The sequence below is a fragment of the Enhydra lutris genome, unplaced genomic scaffold (genome assembly GCF_002288905.1).
Source record: "Enhydra lutris kenyoni isolate GAN:26980312 unplaced genomic scaffold, ASM228890v2 scaffoldscaffold1, whole genome shotgun sequence".
NCBI classification, from domain to species: domain Eukaryota; kingdom Metazoa; phylum Chordata; class Mammalia; order Carnivora; family Mustelidae; genus Enhydra; species Enhydra lutris.
The window spans coordinates 67,117,685-67,145,622 of record NW_019154085.1 but is presented as its reverse complement, the minus strand read 5'-3'; the positions used below and the strand labels follow the sequence as shown (position 1 = coordinate 67,145,622).

Here is a 27,938-nt window from a genome sequence, read left to right as displayed (position 1 = left end):
GCCGGCAGAGCCTGACTTCTTGCATCACGCCACCTAGTGGCCCAGGCTGCGAAATTGTTTTTATTTTGCCAATGGCTGAAAAACTGGAAATTCCAGAGTTGTGAACAGATTTGACAGATCATTACTCATATTTATGACAGAGTATAAATGCCAACTGACAAGTCATTTGGATAGATTTCACTTCAAAATGTACGTATTAGGGGTATTAGTGATGGCTATATCTTTGCCGCTGCACAAAGTTTCCTGATTAGACCTAAGTGTCTGTTGAGGGAGCCCTGCTCACATCTGGCCACTCTGAAACAAGTATTTGTAATTTCAGCAAAAACAAAAGAAACCACTTCTGTCCAATAAAATCCTCCCACCTTCAAAGGCTGTAATACATTAAAACCAAAAATAAGTGTTTTACAACTTAGAAGCTTGATTACCACCCTGACCTCTAACGTAGGATGCACCATCTCTTTAGAACCAAGGTTTGAGGGTAAAGATCTTCATAAGGAGATAATGAATGAAATCCTGGCTCTGCCCAAGGGAGGTATGGAAAGAAAGGCAGAGGCAGCTTTCTCATGGGCTCCCTACTATTTTTGTTTAAAGGAGCATGTTTGAAGAAAGTTAAGAACTGGTTTCAACTTTCTTTCCAAGTAAAGATGATGCAAAGGTTGTGGACTGTGGCTTTTTTCTTAGCCAAGCTTTTCATTCCTCTGCTTGTTGCTAAAAATCAGAGCTGGCAGCCACTCCCTTTTAACATACAAAGGCCCCCAAACTAGACATGGTGCCAATGATTTCAAGAGGGACATGGGAAGAAAGAAAAGGAAATAATGAACAATGACAAAGAGGCTTCTCCTCCTACTTTCATAAAATACCCACAGCTGTTTCCAGACAGACCCTCAGAACATAACGTCCTTGAGAGGAAAGCTGTGAGAAGGCCTAGTGGGCTGCTCAGCCAAAGGCAGCAGATCCCAGGTAAATCAAAGGAACTTGACCAAATGGGAATCTATTTGGCAAAACAGCAAAGACAGGGAAGTTCTGTTCTTTGGCCCCAGTTTCCTGCTTCCCATCATAAGAACTGAATGAGAGGCTAAACAGAAGTCATTAAGCAGAAGGTGGCTGTGAGTGGCTAGGCATGCAGACCAGTGATGGACCTATTCTAGGTTGGTTAGGAGAGTGGGGGGGTGGGGTCACTGACTGGGGAGTGAGTTGGGCCAGGTGACCTCTGAGAGCCCACAACTGGGTGACCTTTGGATTCCCCACATTCCCTTTACCCAGAATCATACATGAACAGAAATAATCTTTCCCAAAATTCTAGGTCAACTGAGACCACCCTAGAGTGCTTAGCATGAATGAATGATAACATGTGGTTTTATAAATGGAAGAATGAAAAGAGGCAAGCAGAGAAAATGAGAAGTCTAAGAGTTAACATTAAAAAAAGTGTGTGTGTGTGTGTGTGTGTGTGTATACATAGAACATATACACTGATGCTGTGCGATTACACTGCAAAAGAAACAATCACTTTCCTTTTCTTGAAGTTAGTTAAATGGACCTTTACCCCTGCTTAAAGTTCCAAACGGTAGTAGTGCAGCCCTGGCCGAATTTCAACACGGACAAGGAAACGCCAGCAGTGCCTATGGAAGCGTTAGGCCCAGGGAGGTCAGGGGGCTCCATGTACCTGTTTTGGTCAAAGGAATCGAGAAGAGTTGCTGCAGAAGCTGGTTTTCTGACGTTCTCAGGACCACAACCACATCAGTGGGGAGCGTGTCTCTGTTTTTCTCCAGAACCCCAGAAGCATCATACAATACCTGCAACAGAAACGGCAAATAGCAAACTAGCCAGTGTCGTTCACTGTCAGCGACACCGGCAAGCTGTCTGAGGTCAGTCACTCATTGACCCGACCCATATAGAGACTTTATCTTGACTTTATCATGACACAGCCATGCTTCTAAATCCAGACCATGAGATAAGGAGGAAAAAACTGTAATTTCTGACAAGCCAATTTATCTTAACTACTCATTCAGGTGTGCTTTGAAGAAAAGAGGCATAACAAAGATAAATCATGTGAGAATAACTGTGAAAACAGATTGGGCACTTTGTGCATAAAGCACCTATCTCCATTTTACTGGTGGGCAGAGACTCAGCAAGAAACTGAATGACAGACTGTGGTCACACATCTCACAAGTGGCAGGCTGGCTTCCAAACCCAGGCAGTCTGGGCTCCCTGCTCATAATCACCAGACTGTCGTAGCTCCCCAAGGTACTCACTGCACGTGAGTGCTCAGGGATGCGGAGCCATTTTCAGCTCTTACAACAGAAGGGATCCAGGTCACAGAAATTTTAAGGAACACTCCAGAGAAATAATGAATTCAGTAAAGGACACTAAGCCCAGAAAGAAAACAATCCTTTCCCCCACCCCTTAAAATCAAGAAAGAAGAGAGAGAACTGGAAGATGAGTGAATAGGAAATTGGAGTAAAAGGACACAGAGACAGATGGGCAGGTGCAAGGAAGAGGACAGGAATGGGGGCAGGGCTCAGGATAGATTCGGGTATCCCAGACATGGAGGACATTAATATATGGTCAGACATCAGTGCTACAGTGAATAGGTTGCAATTTCTAACAAAGATCCAAAATATACACTATGCACTATGTGGAAAGAAAAACAATTCTCTTTACTTATATTAGAATTGCCTTTCAGCCAACCTCCAGTCAGATAAAATTAATTTCAATACCATGATATGAATATAAAAAATAATTTCAATAAATCTTAGTATTGAATCAACAATATAATCCAAAACATCTTTTGTTGAACTGCTACCCTTTTTTTGGACCCCAGTCCTCAGCACACCCCACAAGAACAAATTAGCCATAATTCCAATGACTCCTCTGAGAGTAACTCGAACAATGAGTTGTTGGCTGCAGAACCAGAGAATTTCCTAAATTAGTCACTTTATGCTTCCTCTGCTTCAGAAACCTGAAATGAGACTAAGGCATAAATAATGAAAGGTGGAAATTTTGGTTAGTGTTAAAAAATCTTAACATCTGGATGATGAAGGGAATTTTCTTCCTTTCTGTCTAGACATTTTTGGTGCCCTGTAGACACAGAAAGTGCTAAAAACCGAGCCCCTCCTCTTTTCCCTGCACATTTCCCAGTGACTTCAGAATGTGCACATTCAGGGCTAAGCACTGTGAACGCAACAGCACATTTTCCCTCTGGAGAGCTGTCACTTCTAGGCCAAAGCTCAGGTGAGAAGCAGAAGGCAGCACCGCAGCCAGCCCAGCAAGAAATGGCTTTTGGCTAGGGGCGACTTTTTGAAAGCAGAACCACGGAGAAAGTTTGGGAATTATGATTAGGCGTTCTTAAAGAATTGAAAGGAGAAGGAAGTTGGCAAGCAATTCTGTGAGCAGCATAGAAGGCTAATAGGGACACTTACCCCACGTCCAGTTCAGGTTTACTGACACAGACACACACTGGCCTCACCTTCCCAGCGTAGTGCAGAATGCCAAAGCACAGCTCCACTCCCTTAGGCCTCCAGAAGTATTGGCTTCGTAGATTATCTTCAAATTTATCTGTGTGGATTGTCATGTTTACAAGTTACAATGAGAACTGTCAGCTCCTTCAAACAAAGAGGTGCTCCTTGAGCCAGGAGTGACCCAGAATAAAGGATATTCAGGGCAACCTGAGGTTAACACTGTATGTACAACGATGGAGAAAAATGACACAGGCTTACAGTCAAGTCTTTGCTTAGTTGTTTCATGGTGTCTTCAGTGTCAGGCTATGCCCTAAGATCTCTTGTTCTAAGAACTCTTAGCATGGACACTGATGACACCAGAACTCTGGTCAATTAACTTTAGAACCATAAAGATATCCCATGGAAGTCAAGCAAACCTGGCATGAACTTATTGTGGCAACTTCTGATGATTTTATAGGTAAAAGAAAACCACCAAGTGTGACAATTTCAATGCCTAGAAGGGAATCTCTCCCACCAATCAATTTTCTATCTGGGGAAAAGGCGTGGAGCTTTCTGTTCCTCCCTCAATAAATAATTTTTGCTATTGTTGTAACTCAGGGTCTACTCTGCGTGAGGAACTGTGCTAAGTACTGAAGGGATTGACTCCTCTGAGAGTAGATAGTAGAAAGCAAAGATTGGTGCTTCGTTGCCCAAAATATCTCACAATCTCAGTGTGGGATGAGATTGCGTGGAACACCGATGATTAGAGGAATAGGGATAAAATGTAGAGGGCCTTTTTTAATGTCAGGAGAAGATGTCTTATTGGCATCCTACAGACAACAGTAACTTAATGAAAAGGAGGTTTTAGAAAGACTAAATCAGCTGGGATGTTTAGGGTAGAGCGGATAAGTATGAACCTAGAGGCCAAAGACCAGAAGAGTCTTCTATACAAACCTGGACTAGACATGGATGGATCCAAGCAGATACATGACAGAAGGGTATGAAAAGGACAAGAAGCAAGCAAGTATTGATTATAGGAAATAAGGGAGAAGAAGGTATAAAAATGATATTGGCACCAACAGGAAAGTGAGGAGGGCTTGGTGATGGGTTTGCCTTAAAACACAAATCTATGAGGACATCTGCTGAAGATATCAATTCATTAAAAACAGGCTCTATACTTGCACAACCTAGTGGGAGGGACAGAATACCAAGTCAAAATACCAACGAACCAAGTTCTCTCCTGAGTGTATTATGCCTTTTCCAAGAGACACTTACCAACTAGGGTCTGATCAGTTGCTTGGGGAAATCGACTTTCCTCATCCAAAAGCGCAAGCAGTCCCAGGGGTTTCTGGAGGAACATGTCCAGGAGTGGGCGATTGTCCTCATACACCACAGGTGTAACATCAATACCTTCATTTTGATATTCCATCTGGAGGAACATAGATTGTAAGTCTCTCCAGCCTGAAACTGGCCTATGTAGCACCAGGCTGCTTCGGCGTGCACTTCCGTGTTTGGCAATGCTGACTGTATGTGGGAAATAGGCTGTCTTAGGACTGTAGTAAAAGGCTCTTCTGCATACCCCACTGTTGAAGCTTTGGGTATAAGTCTGGCCTACAGGCAGCCTGTGGCAGACAGCTGAGGCAGCAAAAGAAGGGATAGGGCTGTCTCCCAAACACCAACTCAGTTAGTCATAATTTAGAAACCGACATGGAATAGAAGGGCAACTGAAAAAGAATTATTTTGGTGATAAATATGGCTTAAACCAGGAAAGAAGCAGACTTTAATTTTCTGTAAAGCATTCTACAATGGAATCACCTCAGACTGAAAAACTAGAAAACTCCAGATTTCCCAGGGAATAAATGCAAGGAGCTAAGTGAAAAGAGGTTGAGTTTTATGCAGGGTAGGAGGGGAGAGGAGAGTGATAGAGCTCTATCCAGTTCCACTGATAAAGCCAATACTGATATTTTTACTCCATGTCTTTGTGTTTATGTAATCACAGTACAGTGTGTGTGTCTTCGCTCCTAAAGCAAAGGGTCCAGTCAGAATATTTCATTGTTGAACTACTTCATACAGGACAAAGTTTTGGGTTGGGGTAGAAACTGGGGTGGAGAGGAAGGCCTCCTAGCCTTTGGGCACATGAGCTTCACACTCTGTTTTATTTACCATTAACCTCATAAGGGAAAGACTTTCATTTGGAGAAAACCAAGAACATAGCTTACTCCTCCCTGGAGACACTCCCCCTCCCAAGTTACTGTGGGATCTGGTGTGCAGGAGATGGAGGGTGGAGAAGCCTGTTTGGGAGTTAGGAAACACAAGAATCTGTGCCCTGAATTCAAGTCCATCCTGTGTCATTCTGGACACAACATAGATGCTTTTTTAGTCAAATAAAGTAGAAGAGAATGTAGCATTTTGGACAGTGTGCATGAAATAGTTTGGAAGCAACATTTAAATAACTGGCTTGTCACCAGCTCCACTCAAGAGAGGAAATGTAACTTTCCACGGAAATCAAGACTTTTTCTCTGGCAAATTTCAGTTATTTATTTTGATAGACTGTCTCACCAGTGTTTTTTCCTTAGAATCTTTTACCTGTCAGCCTAACAGGGTTTCTGCTTCAAATTGTGGGCAGCCTGGAGACACCTTCCCCATCAGGTTTAATTACTTCAGAGTTCACTGTTACCTGCTCAAGAGCAAAAACGTGCTGGTTGAAATAGTACTGGATTTGCTCATTGGCGATGTTTATGCAGAGCTGTTCAAATGAATTTCTCTGAAAGTTCTCGAATCCAAAAATATCCAAGATCCCCACATTAATACCATCATCTGCACTACTGCATGAGAGAGAAGAAAAAAGCCTTTTAGGGGAGGAAACATTCATCTCAAGATGATGAAAATGTATGGGCCCACGCGTTTACCAACTTACACAACCACCTGTGGAAAGCAGCATTCAGCTGTCTCTAAGGGAAGAAACAGTTTGTGTCTTACACCAGTCCTTCCTACAGTCTTTCAACGGTATTTCCAACTTTTTTTTTTTTTTAAGCAGTAGAGTCCTTTAAAATCTCACTCAGAAGCTCCATATAGAGATTAGGGAGGAACCACTCAGTTTGAAGGGGCTAGAACTGCTGCCCATTCATTCTTCAACCTTCCCACCCATTGGGCTTAATTGGAAGAATACTCTAGAATTTGATGTTGTTAATTCTTCCACAACATAGAAACCACTAATGCTTAGGAAAGAAAAGGTAGTAGTAGCAGCAGCAATCATATTATAAGATACGGAGCTCTAAAACTTTTCATGAAACAACACTATGAGGAGGATAGTATTACCCTCATTTTACAGAGGAGAAAACTGTGACTTAGAACATGGGAGCCAATCAAACTATACGGCTAAAATGCAAACCCAGTTGGCCCAGCTCCCAGTTAAGCCTGTTCTCTTAAACACTACACTATGATAGCTGTCATGTCAGTCATGTGCCTCTTCCATTCTCCTGGATCCTCTTCTCCTTTCAAAGGAAAAGACCTGAGAGCTTCACTAAAGGAAACTCAGGAGAGGACCTAACACTTCCTCTTGCACATCCTGAGAGATATCGGGACCACTGACAGCTCTCCCAAGGCCTCTGTTTCCCGAGGGAACTTGCCATATGCTTTTGTCTGGATGCAGGAGTGTATTGATGCGATTGACAATCCAACTGAAGAGCCTCCCATACAGCGCTTTGGACATGGCATCTCGGACATCAGCAGCCCTATCGACAGTATTGGCTCGGACGATGGTCTCACCACGGGTGACCACACAGTATGAGATAAGGGCGTCTTGGAGTTCTTCAGGGCTGATGCAGAGAACGGAGGCAGCTGCAATAAAGGGTAATGATGACACCAGAGAATGTACTCATCCATCCACCCATCCATCCATCCATCCATTCAGCCAGCACTGACTCAACATCTACAATGTGCCAGGCTCTGCCTAGGCACTTCAGATGCAAAAGCAAGGAAGCCAGGTCCCTAACCCCAAGAAGTATCTGGATGGATACAGTATCTCCCAAGTGGTTCTGAAAGCTCTTCACAGGTGTTTGATAAGAAAAAGTGAGAGGAGATGGTCTTTGGTCAAAGAGTTGGGGACTGTATTCAAGAGTCATGAAGCATCTTAGTTTATTAAAGGCAGTGAAAGATGCTGCAGTTTAAGACAAAAGGTGTTTATTTAAATCATTTTTTTTTCTAATTCAGGATTCTCATTCCTTGTGTCACCATTATTACCCTTAGAACTTTAAACAGGTGCCTGCTTGTCCCCTGCAGCTGCTGGTACAGTGGATTCAGACAGGGATCCACCTCTTGCATTTTTTCAAAAAATTGTAGATGATTTTCAAAAGTAGCCAGTGTTGACACCACTGCCAGACCTGCTATGGAATTCTTTTTGGCAGAGCTTATGGAAAGAATACTGATGTTCCATAAGTCATCCTTTGGAAAATCCTAGTTAGTGAAAACACCCACACTATATTTCACAGCATCTTGAGAAACTACCAAGATGAAAACTACCAAAGTGAAAGAAACATGCAATTTGGCTACACGGGGCACAGATATCAAACAATTACCATTTTCCAAAGCTTCAACATTGGGCACCTCACTTTTATCAGTTTGATGTTGAGAGGAAATAGCTGCAAACTCAATGCTTCCAATATTCAAAATCCCAGCCAAAATTCTGTACACTGAGTGCACCTCCTGAAAAGGACAGCAAGAACTGTGTTTGGTCACTGCCAATCCAACCAACAAACCACTAGCACTGCTAGCTGTCCACCAAAGTCCAACACCCCCTCTTTCCTGGGCACACGAACAAATTTCTAAAGCTCCCTTGCAGTTAGGCAGTGGAACTCAATTCCCAACAAAGGAGCAAGTAGGATGATGTGGGCGAATTCAGAGCCCAGCCTTACAGAAGCAAACATGCCTCCTCCATGCTTTCTTTCCCATTATTGATGGCTGGACCTCCCAACAACCCAGCCTCCCACACAGTTGTCTAGGATTCCTAAGACCAATGACTGCATGGAACAAAGTTGTTCTGCAACATGAATCTCTCACTTTGAAATGCTTCCATAAGGGACCACTGATCTTCTTTGTTCTTTAAGCCACTTTTAGCCATTTACCCTAACTAATACCAGCTCTAAATTCAGGTATGTTCTTTCTTCAAAATGAAAGAGGAGATGTTTCCTTTACCACTTTTGAATATAGCTTTTATGAAATAGTTATCAGGGACACTGAATATTTTGAAGTTAAATAATGGAGTACAGATTAATGAATGAGGTCGGGAAATACTCTGACTCACTAGAAATTATCTGTGATATTGTGATATAATAAAAACATACATTTGGTCTTCATACTGATTTCTCGCACAAGAGCTAAACAACCCATGGAATTATGAGCAACAGGTGTTAAAGGAGTATCCTCTTATTCACAATAAGCCCCTCAACCGTAACTGAGTTTGTGCCAATGAAGTAACTCTTGGGAAATGGGGCCAGTTGCTAGAGACCACACATGTGGGTTGGAATTTTTAGCTGAACCATGGACTTCCATGAGTGAATCACCAACTGACAATAACTTAATCATTTATTCCTATGTAATGGAATAAATCTCTAATCGATGAGGTCCAGAATACTTTCAGGTTGTGAGAAGTGGTGAGAGAAGGTGGTACTACTCCCTTTCCCATTACCTTGCCCTATACATCTTTTCCATTTGGCTATTCCTGAGTTGCATCCTTTATAATAAACCAGTAATACTAAGTAAACTGTTTTCCCAAATTTTTTGAGTCCTTCTATCCAATTATTAAACTCAAGTTTGGGGTCCTGGAACTCTAAACCCCCCATTTTATAGCCACTTGGTCAGTAGGTGAACCCTAGGGCTTGCAATTAGTGTCGGAAGTGGGGACAATCTTGTGGAACTGAGCCCCTAACTTGTGTGATCTGATGTTAACTCCAGGTAGACAGTATCAGAAATGAACCGAATTGTAGGAGAATTGGTGTGAGGGGGAAAAAAACTCCACGCATTTTATGTCAGTATTGTGAGTAAATGTAGATTATCTAAGTCCTATTTTTATATTGAAAGTCAAATACATAAGTAGCATTAATGGTAAAAAAAAAAAAAAAAGTGTATTTACTTATTTAAACATATGCATTTCCTGTAGGTGAGACAAATATGCAGCCAGGAAATTTCTGCATCTTATGCTTATAGATGGAGAAAAGTACTTCCACAAAATACACTCAAGTGAGAAACTTGATTTAGTACTATACATAGCAGCAAACTAATAGGAACTGTCATTAGACCATTGATAAAGGACTATTCCCAAAGTGAGCCCTCCACTGAACACAGACTGTAATAGTGACATCTGCTGGATACCTGATAATGCTACAAAGACAAATGAGGATTTTAAACCAGGCTTCTACTACAGATAAACACTGTTCTTCAACCTTCTAAATCAAAGGCAAGATGTCATTTTTTGTGTGTCAAAAATCACTGTTTTAATCACACAACTGAAGACTGGCTAAGAAGAACATCTACTAAATGGGTTTTCTGGGACTCGTCTGGATTTAACATGACAGACCTCATTACCTTGATCAATACATCACCCATGTACCGTATGGTAGAAGATAATCAGGAGTATGTTCATCTGAGGGATTACACCTCTCCTCCCCCACCACCCTCACACAGAACTTCTTGATCAAGCCTCTTCTTTTCTTCCTACACTAGCCTGATTTTTCACCTTCCTCACTTTGCTTATTTCCTCTTGCCTGGTCTCCAGCTATGCAGCCTTTCCTGGTATCCCTGCCTTTGCTACCAAATCTTGCTATGATGCTCTATCTTTTTATTTCTTAGGTTTCCAACTTACTATATGATAAACCAAAATAATGTCATTCAGGACAGGAAATACTATCAAGAAGATTAATGATTCCTCTAGCTGGTTTCCCAATTCATTGCTGGTGAGTATGAATGCGTTTTCACCAACAATCAGTAGAAGTGGGGTCTTTGCTGCTGCTGCTGCTTTCTTCTTCTTCTTCTTTTAAAAGATATTTTTTAAGATTTTATTTATTTGACAGAGATAGAGAGAGTGCATAAGTATGGGGAGTGACAGGCAGAAGGAGGGGGAGAAACAGACTCCCTGTTGAGTAGGGAGCCCGATGCAGGGCTCTATCCCAGACCCTGGGATCAAGACCTGAGCCACTCAGGTGCCCCTCCTTTTTTCTTTTTCTCAGGAGACACTCTTTTCACTGTTTTAGGTATTCTTTCAATAAAGTTGAGGCTAAGTAGAAAATTGAAAAGCACCTCGGTTTTCTGTTAGCCTGGAGCTGATTAAGGAAATTGCTACTAGCATGGTTTACAGCCCTTTCATGGTAGTTGTTTCCCAATACCTTCCTAGGAACTGACCTGCCCTCTCAGTGTCTCTTTACCTCGTTTCCTTTTTATAGGTCTCTCTCTCTCTTTTTTAACCAATTCTGCCCTAAGCACATTAGATCCAATTAAAGGGTCTTCTCCCTTATGCGCTCTATCCCAACACCTATCTTCAGGTTCCTTTTCAAAGGCTCACAATATTTGTATCTTGAAAGCCAATGATTGGTTTAAAAAATTTGGGGGGGGGGTGTATATCAATCATACATCAATAAAGTAGTGTAAAAAAAAAGTCAATGCTAAGTCCTATTTTCTGTCATTAAGACATTGGAAATCCCCAATTTATATTTTCACATATAACCCTTCAGTGTCTCTTCAGCAATACTCTCCCAAATTCATCATTTATCTTGAAGAAAGGGAGAAAATTCTGCCCTAATCTCAAAACCTTCTCCTTAACCTCTTCATCTGTAGTAAATATCCAATGTTGACCATCATGCAGATAATCTACCAAAAATGTTTTCATGTAGTATTAAATATAAATATGTTATGGTAATTCATATACCAGTAAGACAAGCATAATATTAAGCAAAAATAATATGGTTGACTCAAAAAAAAAAAAATAGTACTCCAAAAGCCTGGATCTTCATAATAGGGTTTTAGGTATAATCCCACCCCACCCCTCACCCCTGCCCGATCCCCTGCAAAGAGCCATCATTGCTAGTGGAAGTCTCCTTCTACCAGGGAGTCTTCTTTACAGTAAAGTCAGGGTCAAGTGTTCTTTCAGATACTTTTGGCTGGTGTCCCAGAATTAAAATTCATGCTCCCGAGTCCACACTGAGGTTTGCTACTCATAAAATTTTGCTGTAAGAGTTTGGGAGAATCTGAGTAATACTATGAACATTTCTGCAGGGAAATAATGACATTATAAGAAAGAAGGGTAACCATAATTTTGATTAAATTGACCAGTTCATTTAAGCTCTGTCTAGAAATGTCCCTCAGATAAACTTAAGAAAATGTTCTGATACATCAGCTATTTGGCATCTGCTCCCTGACTACATTCTACTGAGTCTTTCTGAATTTAGCCAAACTATTTTGAGTTTATAAAGTGAATTGAGTGAATTCAGCAAAAAAAGGTTGTCTGTAGAAACACAGACAAAGATATAACCAAAAAATTTAGAGAGATATGAGCCAGCTTCTTCCTTCCGTTTCCAAGGTTGCTAACTGACATAAGTTTATTTCCAATATGAATTAATATGGGACATGGACATAAATGCATATATATACACTTACACTTTGGTTATTCATTTTACAGTCCAGATCAGACAGAAATCAAGTGTGTTTATCACTTTTTACATTTCTTTATTTTCATATTTATTCATGCATTCATTCATTTCTACTCCACTTTTCTTCCACAAGGGTTAGAGACAGGTTACTTCAAGGACACATATGTAGCATATTTAATTTGTTTTGTTTTTAATTTTGTTTTCTTAAAATAGCATCTGTTTGATTATTATTTGCACTATATTTCTATTATTAGAAAAGAGCCATTATAACCCTCTTTTAGAGCTAGGACCAATCTCTTCACAGTATTCTATAACTATCTTTACACTCATTGAAAGCAAAATATTTTTAAGATTTTTATTTATTTCAGAGAAAGAGAATGTGCTTACGCACAGGCAGGAAGAGGGGCAGAGGGAAGAGAGAGAGAGGGAGAGAATCTCAAGCAGACTCCACACTGAGCATGGAGCCTGACCTGGTGCTGGATCTCATGACCCTGAGATCATGACCTGAACCAAAATAAAGAGTCTGACACTTAACCACCTGAGCCACCCAGGCACCCAGAAAGCCAAATATTATTAACCTTATGGCTAACTCTCTATCCTTTTATCCTGTACCCTTTTAAGGCAGTATGCCCCTGAACACTTTGGCACGACCTAGGTGACTTTAAATTGCTCTACTGCCATGTCCACCACGCTTGGACTCTTCTGGTGATGCATCTTGATAATAACCAGCTCCATAAATTAATAACTATAAAGGCCCTTTAATAAGGCTTGAACCTGTTTAATTGCTCTCCTCTAAGGAGCCAAGGGAAATACAGTTCTGTTTTTATCTGTCCTGTGGGATTTTCCACTGTCTGTCAGTCTAAAGTCAGTGGGAGGCCAAAAGAGAAAATTAAACAGCTGCTTAGAAAAAAGGAAGGTATTATTATGACTAAAATCGGCCATGCTGGGTAGGGAAGGGCTGGCCAAACTCATTAGATTACAGAAGCAATCCTTTACCCAGAGTGGCTGTCCCAGGGTAAATGGAGTGTCTTGTAATCTAATCCCTTAAGATTTAACAATCTCACCTACCTCCTAATCATTCACCACCTTTGTTGGAAAAGCAAAAGAATCTGTGTATTTTGCCAAATTGATGGCATGAAGCCCAGAAACTATGGCATAAATGAATCACAGAATAATATTTGAACCTAGGGTTATAAATATCTTCTGTCACCCCTGGCATATATTTAATAGAGACAGCCTGTATCTAGAAAGATAAGAATAGTACAATACTTAGAGCTAGAGGTAGTAATGTGCATCTGTGTATCACAGAGAAGGAAGTGACTGCAAGAAAGTTGAAAAGCTTCAAATTAATTTGTTTTGGTGCACAAGGAACTACTAGCATAAATATATTTCTGTAGCTGGGTGTAACTTACATATCCCCATACTTCTATTACACAATTCACTTTAATGCCTGGAACAACCTCAACTCAAGAAAAAGGCAGTATTGCTTTGGTGTTTGTTATCATAGCTATAGTGAACTGGTGACAACGGGAACAATTTGCAGGTATGAGGCTGTTATGACAGTATTTCTACTTTAATATTCACCTGTGCATCTTGTTTAAAATCAGATTCTGGTTCAGCCATTCTTAGATGGGCCTGGGAGTCTACAAGTCTGCATTCCTTCTTTTTAGAGAGGGAGGACAGGGAGAGGCAGAGGGAGAGAAAATCTTAAGCAGACTCCACACCCAGCATGGAGTCCAACATGGGATTTGATCCCACGACCCTGAAATCATGACCTGAGCCAAAATAGAGTCAGACATTTAACTAATTGAGTCATCCAGGCACCGCCCCCCGCTTCTATATTTTTGAGCCTTTTTTTTTTTTTTTTTTTTTTTTTTTTAAGATTTATGTATTTGTTTGAGAGAGAGAGAGAGAGAGCATGCGGGACAGAGAAGGGCAGAGGGAGCGAGAGAGAATCTCAAGCAAACTCCCCGCTGAGTGTGGAGTCCAACTTGGGGTTTGATCCCATGAGCCTAAGATCATGACCAGAGCTGAAATCAAAAGTCACACTTAATTGACTGAGCCATCCAGGTGCCCTGAGAGTCTGCATTTCTAACAAGCTCCCAGGTGAAGATTCTGAGGAGCAAGAACTTATACATGATCAGATGACGGGGGTGGGGGATCCTCCTCCAAGTTAGAACATTCACATCTTCACTCACATTGATCCAAGAATATGAACACTTGAGTTTCTTTTTCTCTTGGCAATCACTTACCTTGTCAGTGAATCCTATAATTCTGAAGCAATGCTGAATTGCTTCAAATTGTCTTCTGTAAGACTCCTTGTTAGTTATGTCATGTATCACCCTTCCAGTTTCATCGGCTATATACCTAAATGGGGTAGGACCAAATACAATGAGCATTGTGTTGGCAAATGGCCCCCCGAATACCAGGCCATCACTGGGTTCCATCTTCGCCAGGGCAATTCCCTTTCAGTCTAATAGTGAAGTAGAATAATGGCACACGCAGCTGAGTAAAATGGCTATAGTTAAGTTTCTGAACTTTCTCGGAAATGAAAATGGTGAGACATAGTTCCTGCCATCTTATCCTGGGTATTTCAACTTAAGAGACTATCAGTATCCAGTTAGGAAAAACAGTTCCATTTATTTCTAAGTTTTCTCAAATGCTAGTCACACATTCATTAAAAATCAACAACTAAAACCCCTGACACTTACCTAGGAGGCTTTTCCTCAGGAAGTCTGAACTCAGAAAGTTTCTTCTGGTGATAAAGACCAGCATAAATGTAGTAAAATATGTGAAAATTTTTCTCTCCCCTGAAAAAGGGGGGTGGGGATATTATTAATAACATATTCTGCTTCTGCGCTTCAAGTAATTTATACCATTTTTGTTCTATGAAAAATATTATCCTGTGGCAAATTTACATTTCCAAATATGCAAATTAAATAGGCCACAACCCAATTATAGCATAGGAATAGTGATAGGATTAGTATAGTAATTGTCACAGTGTCACATTATTAAACACACGTATCTTTACACAGAAGGAGGTTTCAGAGAATGGAACATTCATATATAACAGCTCAGGTTACACATGTTTAGAGATCTTTCTAGTACAGCCCAAATGACTATGCCTCTATGCCACTTACTTTCCATTTGTAGTCCACATTGTTTAAGAGACAACTGTTATCCAGCTTAGAGAGCTATTTTATTGGGGCCCCAGACAAGAAGTGGGTCTCCAGTCCTATGGCAAGTTAGGAGCAGAACTGGTCCCAGAACTGAGATCTCCACTCTTTCAAACCTATATTCTTTCAAAGTGGCATGCACCAGTCCTCTGGTCTCCTGCTGTCCACTCTCTTTTAGCCATCATGGCCAAGGTCCTTTCAGATCTGTGTTACTCTAAGTGTGGTCTGTGGATTGCTGTCAGTGTACATGTCTAGATATTTTACACCACGCAACATTGCCATGACATCCATGAGTATAATAATTTTTTGGATAATTCATTTCCATTATGTTTTACAAGGTATTAGTACACAATGGATTGAGAAATTTTAAACTGGTCCTTTGGCATAGACAGTTTGAAAAAGCCCTGCTCTGGGTCCCTTTCCTTCCTCTGGAGGACAGTCTCTTTTGTTGATATCCCTAGGATTTGGCAAATCCTCACCTTGGCCAACTTAGCTCTATGGAAAGAAATCTTGTTTCTTTTCCTTGTTCTCTTCTGTGACATGGGCCCCACTCTTCCCTTCAGTTTCTCCTAGGTATTCTGGTCTTCCTTTGGTCATTTATTGTATCAAAGCTCTTCTCCTGTATTCTTACTCCTGTCCTATATTCTAGATGCCTCTGCTTGCCATTTTGTACTCATTTGTTCCCTCAACTAATAAGTTTACCAAGTGCCAATCATGGTGGGATGGCACCACAGTGCCAGGAATACAAGACTAGGAGATTTCATGCTTTCTGGAGCTTTCCTTCTAGTGACAGAGTTTGAGGAAACAAGGAAACCTGTGATGAGGGCTTTGAAACAAACAAAAGGCTGAGACAAGAACAGTGTTGGGGGATTAGGCCTACTTTTGTCAAGTTAGGAGAAGGACTCTCTAAGGAAATAACACTTAAGCCAAACACTGAAACATGAGAAGGGCCTGGAAGGAGCTACAGAAAGAAGGGAGAAAGCATTCCAAAGACAGGGAGCAACATATACACAAGGGCTCTGAGCATGATACCCACATAGAACAAATTAAAAAAAAAAAAAAAGCTAGTGAGAAGGGGGTGGGCAGGTGGGCAGGGCCAGCCCACACCAAGCCTTGTTAGGCCATAATGAGGACCTTATTAATTAGGCAGTTAGAATTCTTTGAAGCATTTTAAACTGGACCCACATTGCACTGTAAGTATAAGGCGTGAGTAGATCCATGTTGAAAAAAGTACCTTCTAGCTGCAGGATGAAAACTAGACTATAAAAAGCCAAGATGGATACAAGGAGACCAATCAGGAGGTCCAGGTGAGACAGCAAGTGACTTGGATAGGTAACGATGATAGTGATGATGGAGAACAAGGGTAAGCTTAAAGGTCTATTTTGAGGAATAAGTAAAAGAACATCCTGAGAGAATGAATGAAGGCAGTGAGGGAAAGGGATCTGGATTCTGCCTCCTAGGTATCTAACTTGAGCATCTAGTAACTATACATCTATTCACAGAGATGATAAAGCCCTTTTAGGGCTTTATGAATCAGTATGCCTGGTACAAATGCCACTTATTTTTTAAGCTCTGATAACAACATGCTGGCTTTGGCTGACCCATATTGGTCTTGCCTTCTTATAGTGTTTTTTTGCAGATATTTCTAGTTCTCAATTCTTCTGAACATTGTCTGCCAATATCCACCCCCATCATAAATTCAATTTAGTTTTCTTCCCTGCATATATCTGGTTTGGCTAGGTTTGGTTGCAATAACAAACATCCCAAAAATGTTAGTGGCTTAACAGAAGGTCACTTCTTGCTCAGAGTACATGTCCACTGAGGGCCAGCAAAGGGAAGGGGGCTGTGCTCATCATAGTCACTCATGGGCCCAGGCTTATGAAGCAGCCACCATCTCGCACTTTGCTGAGGGTCTTGCCATTAAACGCTCATTTGCTAGAACTGGTTATATGACCACATCCAACCCCAGCATACCTAAAAGGGAAATCCCTCATGTGCCTGGAAGGGAGCAGACAAGAAAGCTTAGGTGAAACAGGACCTTCACAAGCCCCATTTTCTTCCCTCATCCAATAACTTCAGTCTATTTTACCTCAGCACTGCTGTCATATTGAATAAATTTAATAATCATAATGTTATGGTATATTAGATACCTATTATGTTTCAAATTCTATGTTTGGTATAAATCACATATCTCATTTGATTCTCGTAATAGCCCTGTATAGGTGATTTTATTATGCCCTTTTTGCATATAAGGAAAGTAAAGTATAAGGATATTATATTAAGTGACATATACAACAAATGACATAGCTGTGATTGGAACCCTCTTCATATTATCTTTGCAAAAGACCACTTTACATTTGTACCCAGAAAACTGTATTTTCCATCATGTCAGAGGTAGCTTCATAAACTTTAAAATCACCCTAATTTGGGGAGAAAGAAGGAAGGGACATCATAAAAATTAATCAAGAAGCCATAGGGAAGCTAAAATAACTCTCACTCTGTCTTTTTGTTCATTTGTTTAATTTGCACGCCAGCCCCTATTTTGTGAGGAAACTGCAAATGTATGACAGAGGAGGATGCTTGAGTTCTGACCCCGGAACAAGTGCTGTGGACTGTCCTTGCACAGTAGCTCTCAGATTCATCGACTTCTCTCCACCTCTCTCCACTGCTATGCTTTCAGTCCAGGCTAACATTCTGCCTCACAGGGATCTGGCAATAGACAGCCTCCTAATGGTCTCAACAGGATCCCTACTGCATCTCCAATCCATTCTCCCCACTGAAGCCAGAGCAGTCATTTGAAATGCAACTTGGGTTTTGTGACTCCTCTGCTTGAAAACATTAAATGGCTTCCTACTGCCTTTATTTTTCTTGAATATTTTATTTATTTATTTGACAGAGAGAGCGAGCGAGAGAGCACAAGCATGGGGAGCAGTGGAAAGAGAGGGAGAAGCAGGCTCCCCACTAAGCAGGGAGCCTGATGCAGGGCTCAATCCCAGGACCCCGAGATCATGACCTGAGCCAAAGGCAGACACTTAACTGACTGAGCCACCCAGGCATAACCCTACTGCCTTTAGAATAAGGTTCAAAATCCCCAGCCTGGTTCCAAAGCCCAGACCAGATGATCTGGTCTCAGGCTCATCTTTACCTGTCTCCCTTATTGGGAGGAGCACCACCTTGTTTGCCAACCCGTAGTGATCCTTAGTCTCAGATTAACTGTCTCATACACAGGGAGCCCCTCTCTTCCTGTTCTAGCTTATGTGCCCTTCCTTCTCCTCTTTTACCTTCACAGCACCTTATACTGTTTCCTAGGACTTATCCTAATCCTTCTGCCTTTAAGTTTATTTATTTGTTTAATGCCTGTGATCCTCCCTCCTCCCCAACCCCCACCCACTCCAAGCTCCATGAATACTGCCACCTTGTCTATTTTGCTTACTCCTGCAAGTCCAGCAGGGAGCACAACACTAGCAAACAACAAGCATTCACTAGATAATTACTGAAAATACATGAATGGACCATGTTCCTAAGGAAGTCTAGGGTCCCGCAATAATAATAAAAAGCACGGATAGCCCTCTAATAACCTGTACTGCACAAGGCACTTTTTAAAGTAACTTTATATATATGAAATCATTAATCTTCACAGCAAACCCATGAGGTAGGTACTACTGGCATCTCCATTTCACAGGTAAATCACAGAGAGGTTAAGTGACATAACCAAGGGCAATAAATGTCAGAGCCAGCATTTGAATCCAGAGAATTCCATACTATTGATCATTGTTGCTAGACTGCTCTTCTTAAAACAAAATCATTTTTTTTTCCTTTTCAATCTAGGGAAAAAAGTAGTATGTGGAATATGACCAATGCTTTTTTTAATAGTTCAATTTTAAGGTATCTAGTGATTTTTCCTGAAGATGTATTTACTTATTTGAGAGGGAGAATGGGGGCAGGGGAGGGAGAGAGGGAGAGAGAGAGAGAATCTCAAGCAGATTCCATGCCAAGTGTGGAGCCCAAAGCAGGGCTTGATCTCACAACTCTGAGATCGTGACCTGAACTGAATGTTCAACCAGCTGTGCCACCCAGGTGCCCTGGTACCTAATGATTTTTAAAAGTGTTCACAATGTTTTAAATTCTCCCTGGCATAATCAAAAAACGGGCATACTAATTCCAAAGTACTCCCACCCCAACCCTTGTACTTGGTCTGCAAATATCTTTTAGGTTAAAAATTATCACTTATCCTTTGCTTAAATGATTCCTTGTTCTTGGACAGCCTGGGGGTGGGTTGGGGGGCATGGATGCTAAGAAAAAGGTGGAACGGGGCCATTAAAATGACCAAAGCCTCCTGGTCTATCTTGCAGAGCAAAAACAGAGTGAAAAAATCATGCACCTACACTGCCTGTTTTATAACTCTGGATTTTTCAAGGAGATACTCAGAGATTCTTGCCCCCATCACAGCTCCGGTTGGTGTAAACATCATTTCCAGATATTTTCCAAAGCGGCTGGAATTGTCATTGATGGCAGTGCATGCATTTCCAAAGGCTTCCACCAGGGAGTTGACTTGCAGAATTTTCTCTCTCAAGGTCTGATTATTGGCCTGTGCCAAACAGACAACAGTCAAGAGGAGCTTCCAGAAATATGATCTTGGCAAAATTGCCAGGCACCCCCTCCTGCCCCCCACAAATTCACATTATCCTTTTGGGAAGAACTTCACTTGGGGAAATTAGCATCAACCACCAGCACTGTTTTCTCAGACGAGCAACTCCCCAGGTGCACGGGTATCAGATGGGGCTAGATTAGGTTTTCAATTTTTATATCCAGTCACACTTCACTTAAAATCCTTGACAGATAAAATGCCTAAACAGTTTAGAAAGAGTTTTAAAGAGAGAGATCCCATAACTTTTCTCTGTCATCCATTATAACGTTCAATAAACCTCATTTGTAGAAAATACTCCTTAAATTCTTAGTCTCGTAATACACTAATTCTGAATCTAAGAAACTGCTACACTATTTTTAAGTCATTCCTTCAACGTCCATTTCACCAAGCTAAAAATTTCCATTCCCTTCAAGTTTTGCTCAAAGATTTATGTTTTCCAATCCTTTAATCGCCTTAGTGGCTTTCCCTGAGCCTGTTCCTAGTGTTTAACCACTTTTGCTACTTAATGGCTAAATGTTTCTATTACATTGAAAACATAAAAAATTAATTGCTGATAATCTAGTAAATTCGTGCTGGCATTATTTTCCTCACTACGTGAAAGAGGGATGGCATGCTGACATCTTAAGAGGCCTTGCTATCAGGAAGTAAACATAATAAAGATGGAAGGTTCTTATATAACAACTAATAAAAACCAGTAGTTCCATCATTTATAAAATATGCAGTTACACTGGCAAGGATTCTAGCCATGACACATAAAACAGGTGGTCAATACCTTTCCCAAGAAAGTCAAATGCTGAACAATCAGGTGGGCACTTTCTGTCTTCCCAGAGCCACTTTCTCCACTGACGACAATGCACTGACACAGAAAAAGGAGTGAGAGTGAAGAATTCATAGCACAGTATGTTCAGGGATGGTTTTCATATAATATCCACCACTGTACACCTTCCTTTTGTTCATTGAATGATTTATCTAAGGAATCTTTCCATTTTCGTACACTGAGAACTTCTTCAACCTTTTCACCGCTGCTTGGTCCATTGTAAGGATGTACCAGAGTCAATTTAACCAGTCTCGTATTGATGGGCACATAAGGAGTATACTGCAATAATGACCCTATATGTAGGGCATTATATTTACATGCAGGCTCTTCTATAGAATAAATTCCTAGAAATGGGCTGCTGAAGTCAAGGATAAATACATTTATAAATAGGATAGGTAGTACCAAATTGCTTTCCTAAGGACTGGACCAATCCCTGAAAGTGCCTGCTCTCCTACAGCCTCACTAATAGGGTATGTTGGGTTTTTGCCAATCGGAAATGTAAGAGAACAGTCTTGGTCTCAAGACCAAGTGTAGTTTTAACTTGCATTTATTTATTATGAGTGAGACTGAGATCTTTTCATATGTTTAAAGTTATTCATATTTTCTTTTTTGTGAACAGCCCATATCCTTTGCCTGTTTGTTTGGTTCACTCCTAGGGGCTCTTTATGTATCAAGAAGATTGGTGGGTGTGGTATAATTAAAAAAAAACATGTATTTGGTCTCTGTCTCTGGTTCCTGGCACAGAGCTCCTAAGACCCTTGGAACTTCCTGAATCATAGCAGCAGTAGGACCATCTTTGTTAGTCACAAAAAAGTCCCTTTCAACCAAACCTAACTGCTACCCAGGTGGTTCAACGTAGGGCCCAAGATAGCTTCCCAGTGGGTGCTGGTCACCAAAAAGACCAAATACACAATGAGAGAGTAGAAACTTTCAGCCCTATCACCCCAACTTCTAGGAAGGAGAGAGGGACTAGAGATTGACTGAGTCATAAAAATTCTTAAACAACAAGATTCAGAGAACTTCTGGTATGAACACTTTGAGAGGCTGGGAGGGGACATACCCAAAGAAGACATGGAAGCTTTGCACCACCCCTCTCCCCTATATCTTGCCCTGGATAATCTCTTCCATTTGGCTGTTCCTGAGTTGTAACCTTTATACTAAGCCAGTAAATTTAAGTAAAGTGTTTTCCTGAGTTCTGTGAGTTGTTCTAGTGAATTGTCAGACTTGAGGGTGGTTGTGGAAACCCCTAAATTTGTAGGCTGCGCAGAAGTGTGGGTAGCCTGGGTACCCCTTTTGTGGCTGGCATCTGAGATGGGGGCAGTCTTTGGGACTGGGCCCTGACTATGTGGGATCTGGGCTAACTCTGGGAAATGAGTATCAGAATTGAATGAATCGAATTGTTGGGCATCCAATTGCTGTTGGAAAATCGAAGAACTGGTTGGTGCTGGAAAAGACACAACCTTCAGTGTCAGAAAAAACCCAATGGGGAAACTTCTCAAATTTAGAAATACATGTGTCTCTCTCCACTGACTCCCTCTCTATGAAATCTATGGACATTTCACAAGTCTTTGGGAAAGGTCGGAATGCAGAGAAGCCAAGTTTCTAACCTGAAAGTGAATCCATAGACTCTATTTTGTAACTCGCGCTGTTATAGTTTCATCTATTCCTTAACAAACCCAAACGTGGGACTTCACAGATGTCAGAAAATTTACACACAGTAACTCTCTCGAAAAAATTTCTTACCCACCTTATTACTTGTATTTCAAACAGACTAAAGACACAAATGAAAATATACATAGTGAAAGTAAAGGAAGGGTTAAGGTTGGATATATCACCACCTTGAGTTGAAGGTCCAGAAAGGGAAGCTGTATGGGTGAGCTTTGTAGTTAACTAGCATTGAATTTAAAATCTGTTCAGTCTCTACCAAATCCACCACAATTTCTCACCAGCTAAATGGTGTGGGGCTTGATCGGTCAACCTGTGTGCAATATTTCATACAAAAAATATCAAACCATGAAAATTCCAAGAACTTAATAAGAAGGAATTTCACTTATGTCATTCTACATTCTGTTTTTATTACAGTTGTAGTCATGTAATCAGGTTTGTGTTGGCTCTATGTTCTCATATTCATAGTAGAAACACTTTTTACATTTTATCAGGGAAAATGAGTGTTTATGATGCCAATGCTTCATGTAACTCCAAAAGAATTTTCACGTTCTCTGGCTGCTGTAACTTTACCACCATTCCTGTACCACTGAGCTACTGTTTCATTTTCTATTTCCTTGAATCAGCACCAGCAACCAGAATGGAGTTTTCAGGAAGACATAAGAGCTGCAGAGGAAGACAGTACACGTCCTACTGGATGAGTTGGCAGGGAAGGAAGGAGAGTTCTTACCTGGTCTTTGCTAAAAGTAACCATACATTGGTAAGCAGCATCCGCTGTTGCAAATATGTGAGGGGGATTTGAGGCACGTTTCACCCCATGATAAAGTCTGGAAAACTGAAGGAAAAAAAAATTAATTTAAAGATGACATCTAATGCACTGGTACCTGTTGCCCATGAAACCAAGGCTTTGTTACTTGTTAGGGGACTTATAGCATCAGGAAGGCTATTGAGCCACAGACTCTGGAGTCTGCAGGCATAAGTTCAAATCCCAGTTCTTCACTTACTAGTTTCATGAGCTTTTGCATGGGCGTTAACTTCCCCATGCTAGGTCTCCTCATCTGCCAAACAGCTTTCATCATCATGCCTGCTTCATAAGAGTACAAGGAGTGAGTGAGATAAGCCCGCGTCTGGCATGTAGAAAGCACTAACTGGATGTTTGCTATTACCATTATATCTTGCTCTGAACAGTTCCCCACGAAATGGAAGAACGCCATCCGTGTTGTATTATCCTCTGCAGGTTGGGGTATACACTGCTAAAGCAGCAGCAGTTTATTCTCGTTTTCCCCTTCTTTTCACTTTCCCTTGTGGTTTTTTAATTTCCTATTAAGAAGTAATGTGCTCTTACAGCACCCCTTACCTGTGGAGAGTATATGCTTAGATTCTGGAAGGGGTTTAAGGCAATTAAGATGTCTCCAACATATGTGTAGATCACCAAGTCCATGTAACGCTTTTGCAACTGACGAATAATTGAATCCTAAGAAGAGGACAGATAGTACTGAGAGTAAACACTATTTCTAACTAAGAAAGAATTCTCAAAATAACAAATTTAGCCTCATAAGAATTTTTTTTTCTAAAAGAGGAAAGTAGCAATTTAAATCATACAGTGACCCTAAGGATCTTCAATGAAGATATTTGGCTTGGAAGAAGAAAAAAAAATAGGAATATGCTGAAAGAATAAGGCCTACTTAGGATTTGCTAAAGGACATTGAGATAGCCAACAGGGTTTTATTTGTTATTACGAAGAATTTGTCTTATCGAATCAAAATGCTCTACTTAGAATTTGGTTTAATAAAAGTATAGAAAAAATAGTAACTTCTTTTCTAAAAGCATTACACTTAAAATTTATGTAGTGGGAATATAGAATTGAACACTTCTATGTTACACTTTAGTGATTCATGCATTGTAGTTAAAGGTCTCTGGAGTTAGAATCAGCAAAAGCAGTTCCAGTGCAATTAACAGCTCTATTAAACATGCATACTTTAAATGGAGATTATCACAGTTTTCAAATTTAGAACTCAAGCTGTATTATCCTCCACTATTTCCCTAAATAAAGCTATTCTTTATGAAGAACAAACAATTATCTTTTTTTTAAATTAACATAGAATGTATTATTTGCCCCAGGGGTACAGGTCTGTGAATCATCAGTCTTACACAACTCACAGCACTCACCATAGCACATACCCTCCCCAGTGTCCATCACCCAGTCACCCCATCCCTCCCATCCCCCTGCCTCCAGCAACTCTCAGTTTGTTTCCTGAGATTAAGAGTCTCATGGTTTGCCCCCCTCCCTGGTCCTATCTTGTTTCATTTTTTCCTTCCTTTTCCCCTAAGATCCACTCCCCACACTGGCCCTGCCTCTCAAATTCCTCATATCAGAAAGATCATATGATAACTGTCTTTCTCTGACTGACTTATTTCACTTAGCATAATACCCTCTAGTTCCATCCACATCATTGCAAATGGCAAGATTTTGACAAACAACTATCTTGACTTCAGAGTTAAACTGCACTTTCTCTAAAACAGAAAATAATTCCTGGTGATGTAATAAATCATTTAGGCTTACAATATAAAGGGCTTTATTGGAAAAAATTCAAATCCTTTCCTCTTCATCATTTAGGACATTTGGGGGACTATAAATGAACACAACACAGGATCACAGTCACAGCAACCTAATGCTCTGTGAGCTTTACCTCAAGGCTATACAAACAATTAAATTTTCATGTGACCTTAGGAGAACATGGTCTACAAGAAAAAGGTCAGATCATTCACATGAAACAAATGTCAGCAGTGAGAATTGCCTACTAAATATTTAGTACCTCATCCAGAACCTCTAAATTGACCAAGTCATCCTCAAGGCAGTATTTTTCAGCATCTTCCACATGATAGGGTCTTCTGGTATGCATTCTTTCATGCCTAGAAATTTATCCAGAGAACATTGGCATTAATATAGTAAAAATTGTAGCAGAATGTAGACCACGAGAATGTTTCATTCACAATCTTCCCACATGTGTTCAGAGACTTCAGTGATGGGGACAGAAAGAGCAAGTGCAGTCCAGGTCCCCAAGCCCTAGGACCCTCTCCCTGTAGCTGTAGAGCTATCCAGGGCAAGGTGACCTCCAGACCTCAAGCCTCCTTTCTACCACAGTGAGGAATATTGCCAAATGGGCCCATCTAATACTTCTGTTTGCTTTTCTTAAATGCCAACCACAGTTTTTCCAGAAATAAGTATCTCATGTTCTTTCTGCTCATTGGGAGGAATATAGTCCTCACCCAGGTACTGCCCTTGAGGTCCCCTCGTGCTATCCACCAGCATTGATCCCAACTTTTCGAAAAATATTTAAAACTGAGAGAATAAGCAAGCAAATATCAATAAATAAAAAATGTTTACATTTTACCTTATTTATTTGAAATCTCTGTTACCCACCTTTCATCCCACTCCCCTTTCCTGAATGACGACTATTTGGTGGGTATCCTTCCAGTCTATTTTTTAAATACTGGTCATACACGTGAGCCATATACATATTCTGTATGTTGCTTATAAAAATGATATACTGTTTCATCCTGCAAAATTGTTTTCTCCCACTCAACATTATGATTTTTTAAACTATATACATATACATATTTCGGTCACTTCAATCACTGGGTAATGTTACGTTATATAAATATATACCAATTTATTTACTCAGTCCTATGACCATCAACACTTAGAATGATTCCGATTTTAGCTATTTAAATAAAGCAACACTGAATATCTTTATATGTATCCCCTTGTCTATGTATGTGAGATTTTTCTCTTGGGGGCTTTACTCCAAAGGCATTTAAAAAACCTGGTTGGCAAAAATAAAAAACAAAAAACTTGGTTGACAAACAATGCCAATCCCCTTTGGCATACCAAAATATAGTTCTTTAAGGTATAAAATCAGTTCAAGTCAAAGTAGGCCTTCCTGTAATTCCTTCATAAAGGTATCACTAGTCAGTGTGGTGTAGGGGGAAAGCAGCAGCTTAGAAGTTAAAAGCTCTGGGTCCTCATCTCAGGGTTCTGAGGAATGCGTGGGCCACTGAGCAATCAGCCTGCATCTCAGTTTTCTTCATCTATAAAGAGAACCTCTCACAACTGTCTATCTCACAGGGGGCTGTGAAAGCAATATGGTCGTGGATATAAAAATGCAAAAGAGTTGAAAACATGTACCAAGTATTGTCAAAACTTGGAATCAACAATTTGCACTACTCTACATATTACTTGGAATACCAATAACTGAACAAAATCATGTGTAAGATCCCTTCCAGGCACTGTCAGTTCCAAAGCATCACTGCATGGTCCTTCGCTGTCACCTGCTATGCTCATAGGATACAGGATACAATTTTATTTTGCCAGGTCCCAGAAGCTAGTCTGACTCAACATGTTGCTGTATGTGCCGGGTGGGCATCATAGCATCCCGCTGTACACTCTGTCCCTTGCTACACGCGTTTCACAGGCGGTAAAAAGGAAGAAGTAAATTCAACAGCTCTACATATTGAATCCTGACTTCATAATGTGAAGGAAATGGACAAAGAAAACACTGATTTTTTTTCCTCTTCCTGCCTATTAAATTTTACTTCCTAATTCACATCACTGACAGATTTGAAGAAGGGGTATCTGAAGTGTGGTATTAGTCATTTCCAGTGCTAGAGCCGGTTTTGCTGCTAATCCATATAGAGATCCAAGATAGATAAAGCTTAATTTTACTTAATAAAATCAAATTTATAACCAAGAATTTTAAAAATTATTAAACAGAAGGGTTTGTTCATCTGTGTCCTAACATATTAGTGATGTCAAAGAGAAATCAGATTGAACTGAAATACAAATTTTTACTAAAACTCAGAGCTGCTTACTTCTAGCTAGGCACTTTGCTAAATAAAACAGCAGGAGGGTGCCTATTTCTGGCCAAATCCTCTTCATGTAAAACTTAAGCATTCTTTCCCTTGAAGCTCAACATGAAATGAAATATACATTTAAAAAAATAATTAAATTCTCATATTAAATATGGTTACCTTATCCCCTTTCTAAATCCCTACCCTGCAACTGTATGAAATAGGCTAAGTTGGAGTTTATTCTATACATCTTCAACAATGAAAATGAGGAATTAAAAAATCATCCACAGATCTGGTTCCAGTCAAGATGGAGTAAACTCTCTCCAGTCTGCCTCCCTACTGAATGCAACTAAATGCCTTAGAGAGAATGCATGGGACTTTGAGAAGTAAACAGTAACAGGAAGACTGGGGAAATCCAAATCTGAAATACTACTGAATCAATGGCAAGTTTCCCATGGATTATTTTTTTCCTCCAGTAACTCCTGACCTGAACCTAAAGGCAGCCCAAACGACATACAGGGATGTCAGGATTCATTCTGGATGACATTTTTACAGCCAACCAAAAATGGAAATACTGACAAAACCTCACTTGCAATATCACAAATAAATAAACTCTAGAGAAAGCTGTGACTTTCAAGGTGAACATATACAATGCAATATACCACCAGGATCGAAAATGTCATCTTTTGAACCCTGCAGAAGATT

General features: G+C 40.5%; 1 protein-coding gene across 1 annotated transcript in view; it reads right to left on the bottom strand.

Annotated features, from left to right (window-relative positions):
- LOC111140755 (myosin IIIB) overlaps positions 1-27,938 on the bottom strand; it is a 427,320-nt gene that overhangs the window by 200,581 nt on the left and 198,801 nt on the right. The window contains exons 12-24 of the mRNA XM_022492953.1: positions 25,199-25,295; positions 23,740-23,856; positions 23,113-23,217; positions 20,673-20,756; positions 19,638-19,840; positions 14,788-14,886; positions 14,329-14,443; positions 8,015-8,141; positions 7,067-7,277; positions 6,115-6,262; positions 4,713-4,866; positions 3,467-3,555; positions 1,664-1,793 (exon numbers count right to left, since the gene is read on the bottom strand). Coding sequence (XP_022348661.1) covers positions 1,664-1,793; positions 3,467-3,555; positions 4,713-4,866; positions 6,115-6,262; positions 7,067-7,277; positions 8,015-8,141; positions 14,329-14,443; positions 14,788-14,886; positions 19,638-19,840; positions 20,673-20,756; positions 23,113-23,217; positions 23,740-23,856; positions 25,199-25,295 — 1,679 coding nt within the window. The remainder of the gene's footprint in view (positions 1-1,663; positions 1,794-3,466; positions 3,556-4,712; positions 4,867-6,114; positions 6,263-7,066; positions 7,278-8,014; positions 8,142-14,328; positions 14,444-14,787; positions 14,887-19,637; positions 19,841-20,672; positions 20,757-23,112; positions 23,218-23,739; positions 23,857-25,198; positions 25,296-27,938) is intronic.